At 34.2% G+C, this 9,236-nt stretch overlaps 1 protein-coding gene across 1 annotated transcript in view; it reads right to left on the bottom strand.

Moving 5' to 3' along the window:
• Positions 1-609: 609 nt before the first annotated feature.
• cnrip1b (cannabinoid receptor interacting protein 1b) overlaps positions 610-9,236 on the bottom strand; it is a 10,018-nt gene continuing 1,391 nt past the window's right edge. The window contains exons 2-3 of the mRNA XM_087802610.1: positions 8,478-8,622; positions 610-2,394 (exon numbers count right to left, since the gene is read on the bottom strand). Of these exons, the coding sequence (XP_087658736.1) occupies positions 2,230-2,394; positions 8,478-8,622 (310 nt within the window). The 3' untranslated portion in view covers positions 610-2,229. The remainder of the gene's footprint in view (positions 2,395-8,477; positions 8,623-9,236) is intronic.

The following is a 9,236-nucleotide window of genomic DNA, read 5'->3' as shown; positions in this document are numbered from 1 at the left end:
GATAGATAGATAGATGGATAGATAGATAGATAGATAGTAGATAGATAGATAGATGGATAGATAGATAGATAGTAGATAGATAGATAGATAGATGGATGGATGGATGGATGGATGGATGGATGGATGGATGGATGGATGGATGGATGGATGGATAGCTTGTTATTTGTTATTGTTTGATACATTGTTAGTGCAAATATATAAAGAGTATAGATCAAAGGAGGAAAACTTAAAATGAATTGAATCACTTTTTCTTAAAAAAAAGGAGGAAAATAGAAAATAAAAAAATCTTTAACTAGTTAAATGTAACTAGTAAATAAATTGTTAGTTAGCTTTAGAAATATTTCAACATGGTCAGTTTTATTTTGCCCTCAAGCATGAAGTCATCAGGTCTGACAATTAAATCAAGCACATAATCACACGTCTTGGTTGTTTTTACTATAAGTAGTTAAATTACTTGATATATTCTCCACAAACAAGTGTACAAAACACAATTTATTGCATCATTTTAACTCTTGCATAGATCAAAACAAACACAAACACATTAGGAAAATATCACAATTGTACAAACGTTAAATCTCCAGCAAATATCAAACACGCAATTTACCACAAAATATTTATACACTAGATCAAAAAATATTTCCAGATTATTTTCTAAATACAACTACTCTGTTGTAATTCATTGGACGAGGTAGAAAGAACAAACACACTTCACTTCACGTCGTTTCAGAGACTGACCACGAGATACACTCCCAGTGTTACACACTTTACACTCAATACTTCACACGAGCTGCCTGAACGGATGACAAATCATTTCATAACGATATATTGATGCTAAAAATAAAAAATAAATCTAGAATAATATAACTCATTCATTTTGATATGAGGGCTACAGGGGTGAACATGAAAACAAACTATATTATGAACTTGTTACTATATAAAGTTGCTCTTAAAATCTGGGCGAACGAGAGGTTACGAGAGTCCATTAGTCCGTAATAATGGCTTCACTCCTCCAGCTGTAATCACGCCCCGCTTTGAATATACAACGAGTCCCTTGGAGGAGGAGACGATTGATGATGCGCGGTGACAAACCTCCATGCTTGACCAATCACAGCAGAGTGGCTGTGGTTATGATTAACAAGATTTAATCTCCAGAAAACGAAGTGTTTTCAGAGGGCGGAGCTTAAGATCATTTTCTAATGTCAATATTTAAATGTAAAGACACACTGATAAGTTCAAAGATTCATTTAAGAATCACTCAAATCAACCATTTTAACTTATTATATATAATAAATATTACGTATCATATTTATTATTATTATTATTATTTACATGATGAAATGTTTTCCTAAATAGGCAATTACAAAAGAAAACATTCAATCACTAGTGTAAGCAGCATTATTAATGTGATACTAATAATTATTATCATTGTAGTATAATTTTTTTAAAACATGCATGTTTTACCTATTTATTCGTCCTTACTTTTGAATTTTTATCAACTTTTTATTGTTACTAATGACTATAAATTACATACTAGAATATATTATCTTAATGTTTAATTAAAACCTTAATTTAAACTTACTTTGCTTACTTTAGATTAAAATATTTTGGGGGGATTTAATTGACTAAGAATCAAAACCTAAATGAGGAAAACGCATCGATATGACCCAAGAATACAGGAAACACGGATACAAGAAGATAATCATTTTAAAATCATATGAAATGTCTAAAAAGACTAATTAACTATAGAAAATGTTTGTTAAACATAAAAGTAAATCATTCTGTTGAAGAGCAAGTTAGTAAATGAGAGGAAAAATGAAGCTTTACAGCATTATGTAGATTTTAGTCCTGATTTTTCAAAGATAATAATACTTTACTTTTTTTGGAAAGTCAAATGTATGTGAGAAACCAGTACTTACTTGTCACAGTAACATATCAGCCTATTCTTATTAATATTATTATTCTTCTGAATGAATAGTGATTGTTTCACGAGCACACATGTACATAACAATGTAACACTGACTCCTTCACTAAGAATTAAAACAGCACCGTCAGTGAAGGTCGACTCGCTAACAGACACGATAAATATTCATCTTTCAAAATATAAACTCTTTTTTTCTGCTACCGTCGTAACATTGTAACCACAAAACAAGACTATCGCGATCAAATACTTGAGCAGCAAACCAACAGACTGTCAATCACGAGGAGTATAGGAAGTACATCGATGGTACATCACAGGAAGGTTTCCTTGTTGATCCACATGAGCGTACGAGTGTCGTTGGGTTTGCACTCGTACTCGATGCTGTTGAAGCTGTTTCCCCACTGACAGTGATCCCTCTTGTTGTAGTTGTAGTATTTCACCTGCCACACCGTCTCGAACAAGCCAGCCTCTGTGAACTGAGGAGACACGGGTTATATATATATAACACATATATAACTTGTATATACACGTCCCATATATATCTTATATATACACGTCACATATATACAGGTCACATATGTAACTTATATATACACGTCACATATATACACGTCACATATATACAGGTCACATATATACACGTCACATATATACACGTCACATATATAACTTATATATACACGTCACATATATACACGTCACATATATACAGGTCACATATATACACGTCACATATATACACGTCACATATATAACTTATATATACACGTCACATATATACACGTCACATATATACACGTCACATATATACACGTCACATATATACAGGTCACATATATACACGTCACATATATACACGTCACATATATAACTTATATATACACGTCACATATATACACGTCACATATATACACGTCACATATATACACGTCACATATATACAGGTCACATATATACACGTCACATATATACACGTCACATATATAACTTATATATACACGTCACATATATACACGTCACATATGTAACTTATATATACACGTCACATATATACACGTCACATATGTAACTTATATATACACGTCACATATATACAGGTCACATATATACACGTCACATATATAACTTATATATACAGGTCACATATATACACGTCACATATATACATGTCACATATGTAACTTATATATACACGTCACATATATACACGTCACATATATACACGTCACATATATAACTTATATATACACGTCACATATATAACTTATATATACACGTCACATATATACACGTCACATATATACACGTCACATATATGCACGTCACATATATAACTTATATATACATATCACATATATAACTTATATATACACGTCACATATATAACTTTTAAATGCACGTCACATATATAACTTTTAAATGCACGTCACATATATAACTTATATATACACGTCACATATATAACTTTTAAATGCACGTCACATAAATAACTTTTAAATGCATGTCACATATATAACTTGTATATACACGTCACATATATAACTTTTAAATGCACGTCACATATATAACTTTTAATTGCATGTCACATATATAACTTATATATACACGTCACATATATAACTTTTAAATGCACGTCACATATATAACTTTTAAATGCACGTCACATATATAACTTATATATACACGTCACATATATAACTTTTAAATGCATGTCACATATATAACTTTTAAATGCACGTCACATATATAACTTTTAAATGCACGTCACATATATAACTTTTAAATGCACGTCACATATATAACTTATATATACACGTCACATATATAACTTTTAAATGCACGTCACATATATAACTTATATATACACGTCACATATATAACTTTTAATTGCATGTCACATATATAACTTATATATACACGTCACATATATAACTTTTAAATGCACGTCACATATATAACTTTTAAATGCACGTCACATATATAACTTTTAAATGCACGTCACATATATAACTTGTATTTACACGTCACATATATAACTTTTAAATGCACGTCACATACAGTATATAACTTATATATACACGTCACATATATAACTTTCAAAAAGTCACAAGTTTCCTTCAACTGAGAAAATTATGTCACAACATGATCAGGATCTTATAATCCATGTGTTTGTGTCGTTGACACTTTTGTAACAGTTTGTTTTGTGTCTAAACCAGAAGGATCTTCTCACCTGCAGTTCATACAAAACTCTGCAGCCAGAATTCTGAGCCGCTCTAGTAGAATAACTCACATTTCTCCTTCAAACTCTTCACTGGCTGCTCTAGTAGAAGAACTCACATTTCTCCTTCAAACTCTTCACTGGCTGCTCTAGTAGAAGAACTCACATTTCTCCTTCAAACTCTTCACTGGCTGCCAGTTTCTTTCAGGATCATTTAAAATTCTGGTTCTTACTTTCAGATCTATTCATGGTCAGACCTTCCATCAGTGGTCTGATCCAGACTTACACCCCAGCTCGGGCTCTGAGGTCTGTGGATCAGAATCTACTGATGGTTCCTGAACTTCTGGACCAGAGGAGAGAAATCCTTCCAGACTGTTGCTCCTAAGCTTTGGAACCATCTCTGTGTTTGATGATCTATTGACTCCTTCAAGAAACATCTGTGTTTGATGATCTACTGACTCCTTCAAGAAACATCTGTGTTTGATGATCTACTGACTCCTTCAAGAAACATCTGTGTTTGATGATCTACTGACTCCTTCAAGAAACATCTGTGTTTGATGATCTACTGACTCCTTAAAGAAACATCTGTGTTTGATGATCTACTGACTCCTTCAAGAAACATCTGTGTTTGATGATCTACTGACTCCTTCAAGAAACATCTCTGTGTTTGATGATCTACTGACTCCTTCAAGAAACATCTGTGTTTGATGATCTACTGACTCCTTAAAGAAACATCTGTGTTTGATGATCTACTGACTCCTTCAAGAAACATCTCTGTGTTTGATGATCTACTGACTCCTTCAAGAAACATCTGTGTTTGATGATCTACTGACTCCTTCAAGAAACATCTGTGTTTGATGATCTACTGACTCCTTCAAGAAACATCTGTGTTTGATGATCTACTGACTCCTTCAAGAAACATCTGTGTTTGATGATCTACTGACTCCTTCAAGAAACACCTGTGTTTGATGATCTACTGACTCTTTCAAGAAACATCTGTGTTTGATGATCTACTGACTCCTTCAAGAAACATCTGTGTTTGATGATCTACTGACTCCTTCAAGAAACACCTGTATTTGATGATCTACTGACTCCTTCAAGAAACATCTGTGTTTGATGATCTACTGACTCCTTCAAGAAACATCTGTGTTTGATGATCTACTGACTCCTTCAAGAAACATCTGTGTTTGATGATCTACTGACTCCTTCAAGAAACATCTGTGTTTGATGATCTACTGACTCCTTCAAGAAACACCTGTGTTTGATGATCTACTGACTCCTTCAAGAAACATCTCTGTGTTTGATGATCTACTGACTCCTTCAAGAAACATCTGTGTTTGATGATCTACTGACTCCTTCAAGAAACATCTGTGTTTGATGATCTACTGACTCCTTCAAGAAACATCTGTGTTTGATGATCTACTGACTCCTTCAAGAAACATCTGTGTTTGATGATCTACTGACTCCTTCAAGAAACATCTGTGTTTGATGATCTACTGACTCCTACAAGAAACATCTGTGTTTGATGATCTACTGACTCCTTCAAGAAACATCTGTGTTTGATGATCTACTGACTCCTTCAAGAAACATCTGTGTTTGATGATCTACTGACTCCTTCAAGAAACATCTGTGTTTGATGATCTACTGACTCCTTCAAGAAACATCTGTGTTTGATGATCTACTGACTCCTTCAAGAAACACCTGTGTTTGATGATCTACTGACTCTTTCAAGAAACATCTGTGTTTGATGATCTACTGACTCCTTCAAGAAACATCTGTGTTTGATGATCTACTGACTCCTTCAAGAAACACCTGTGTTTGATGATCTACTGACTCCTTCAAGAAACATCTGTGTTTGATGATCTACTGACTCCTTCAAGAAACATCTGTGTTTGATGATCTACTGACTCCTTCAAGAAACATCTGTGTTTGATGATCTACTGACTCCTTCAAGAAACATCTGTGTTTGATGATCTACTGACTCCTTCAAGAAACACCTGTGTTTGATGATCTACTGACTCCTTCAAGAAACATCTCTGTGTTTGATGATCTACTGACTCCTTCAAGAAACATCTGTGTTTGATGATCTACTGACTCCTTCAAGAAACATCTGTGTTTGATGATCTACTGACTCCTTCAAGAAACATCTGTGTTTGATGATCTACTGACTCCTTCAAGAAACATCTGTGTTTGATGATCTACTGACTCCTTCAAGAAACATCTGTGTTTGATGATCTACTGACTCCTACAAGAAACATCTGTGTTTGATGATCTACTGACTCCTTCAAGAAACATCTGTGTTTGATGATCTACTGACTCCTTCAAGAAACATCTGTGTTTGATGATCTACTGACTCCTTCAAGAAACATCTGTGTTTGATGATCTACTGACTCCTTCAAGAAACATCTGTGTTTGATGATCTACTGACTCCTTCAAGAAACACCTGTGTTTGATGATCTACTGACTCTTTCAAGAAACATCTGTGTTTGATGATCTACTGACTCCTTCAAGAAACATCTGTGTTTGATGATCTACTGACTCCTTCAAGAAACACCTGTGTTTGATGATCTACTGACTCCTTCAAGAAACATCTGTGTTTGATGATCTACTGACTCCTTCAAGAAACATCTGTGTTTGATGATCTACTGACTCCTTCAAGAAACATCTGTGTTTGATGATCTACTGACTCCTTCAAGAAACATCTGTGTTTGATGATCTACTGACTCCTTCAAGAAACACCTGTGTTTGATGATCTACTGACTCCTTCAAGAAACATCTCTGTGTTTGATGATCTACTGACTCCTTCAAGAAACATCTGTGTTTGATGATCTACTGACTCCTTCAAGAAACATCTGTGTTTGATGATCTACTGACTCCTTCAAGAAACATCTGTGTTTGATGATCTACTGACTCCTTCAAGAAACATCTGTGTTTGATGATCTACTGACTCCTTCAAGAAACATCTGTGTTTGATGATCTACTGACTCCTACAAGAAACATCTGTGTTTGATGATCTACTGACTCCTTCAAGAAACATCTGTGTTTGATGATCTACTGACTCCTTCAAGAAACATCTGTGTTTGATGATCTACTGACTCCTTCAAGAAACATCTGTGTTTGATGATCTACTGACTCCTTCAAGAAACATCTCAAGACACTTATTTTTGTGCTTTTCCCTGATTTCCTGAGACTCTTGTAAGGTAAGGTAAAACTTAATTGAAATTGTTTTTTTTCCAATAGCCACAGAAAATACAGCAATTTTTCATGAAAAATAAAAAATAAATCAAAATAAATGTGTTTGTCTTATGTTGTCTTGATCTTTTTAAGTATATATTTTAACTGTGTATTGTTTTTATTGTTAAAGTTCTTTGTGACCCTGGTCTGAGAAACATCTTTACAAATAACCTTTACTTTACTTTACCTTTAACACATTTCAGATGGTAATAACCAATAGAACATAAATTATATAATTTTCTTTTTCTTTCTTTTTATGCAGATCAGTACTGGGCCCCGGACTAAGGTTTTAGACTCATTTGCTAATTTTTCATGAATGAACACGTTTTGTAAATATTCATCTATAGCCTAAAAAATAATACGTCAATCATTTGAATAAATAGTTGAGAACCAACAACAAAAAAACAAACAATCTTTAACTAAATATTGACCAGATAATATTAAAACTATATAATGTTTAATGTATAAATGTTTCTTACAGACTAACAACTTAAACTTGTTCATTTTTCAATATATATATAGTCCCTTAAAATTAATTTGAAATAGAAACTTGATGAATACAGTTTTTAATTTATTGTTTTTTAATGTTTTGTTCATATTTTACCATTTATGTTTAAATCAAATATGAATTAAATCAAAACATATATACAATGCATTGTACTTTTTAAAATCCTTACTTTATATATATATATACAGTATATATATATAATTATGTAAAGTAAGGATAAAGTAAGGATATATATATATATATATATATATATATATATATATATATATATAGGTCAAGGTGACCCTGAAGGACTGGAAATAAATGTGTTTGTGGTATCCCTTGTTTTGTATCTAGGTCAAGGTGACCCCGAAGGACTGGAAAGAAATGTGTTTGAGGTATCCCTTGTGTTGTCTCTGGGTCAAGGTGAAGGGTCATTTTGACCCAGAGTCAACACAAGGGTTAAACATCAGCATCTTCATCGGTCACTGCGTCAACATGAACATTTTCAGTTCTTCTGTGAAGAATATGTTTTAAAAATAAAGGACAAGAACTTTTGTTAAAATGACAGTATGGGTGGCAGCGAGCTGCTTGGCAGAGCTCTGCGCCCGCTGCTGTACCTGGATGCTGATCTGAACCGGCTGCCTCTCTCCACTCTTGGTGTGGGTCAGTCCCTCCGTCTCGTACTGACCCGAGTAGACCACGGACTGAGGATCTTTGGACTGCTGCTCCAGAGGGAACGTGACTCCGCCCAGAGTCATGGACCTGAAATCAACACGACCAATCAGAGGCCGCTGTCAGAGCACATCCACCATCTACACACATTTGATACGAACACATCTGTTTCTAAACATGAACTTCTACGATCATCACGTGTGACCTAGTTCTGTGGATACACAACTAACATGGACCCACACAATTGTGCTTTAATCACACGAGAACTACACAACTAACATGGAGCCACACAATTGTGCTTTAATCACACGAGAACTACACAACTAACATGGACCCACACAATTGTGCTTTAATCACACGAGAACTACACAACTAACATGGAGCCACACAATTGTGCTTTAATCACACGAGAACTACACAACTAACATGGACCCACACAATTGTGCTTTAATCACACGAGAACTACACAACTAACATGGACCCACACAATTGTGCTTTAATCACACGAGAACTACACAACTAACATGGACCCACACAATTGTGCATTAATCACACGAGAACTACACAACTAACATGGACCCACACAATTGTGCTTTAATCACACGAGAACTACACAACTAACATGGACCCACACAATTGTGCATTAATCACACGAGAACTACACAACTAACATGGACCCACACAATTGTGCATTAATCACACGA

Source organism: Callionymus lyra, chromosome 11, assembly GCF_982586985.1.
Source record: "Callionymus lyra chromosome 11, fCalLyr1.hap1.1, whole genome shotgun sequence".
In the NCBI taxonomy this organism is placed as follows: domain Eukaryota; kingdom Metazoa; phylum Chordata; class Actinopteri; order Syngnathiformes; family Callionymidae; genus Callionymus; species Callionymus lyra.
The sequence above is the reverse complement of the archived record's forward strand: the minus strand, read 5'-3'. Positions and strand labels throughout refer to the sequence as shown.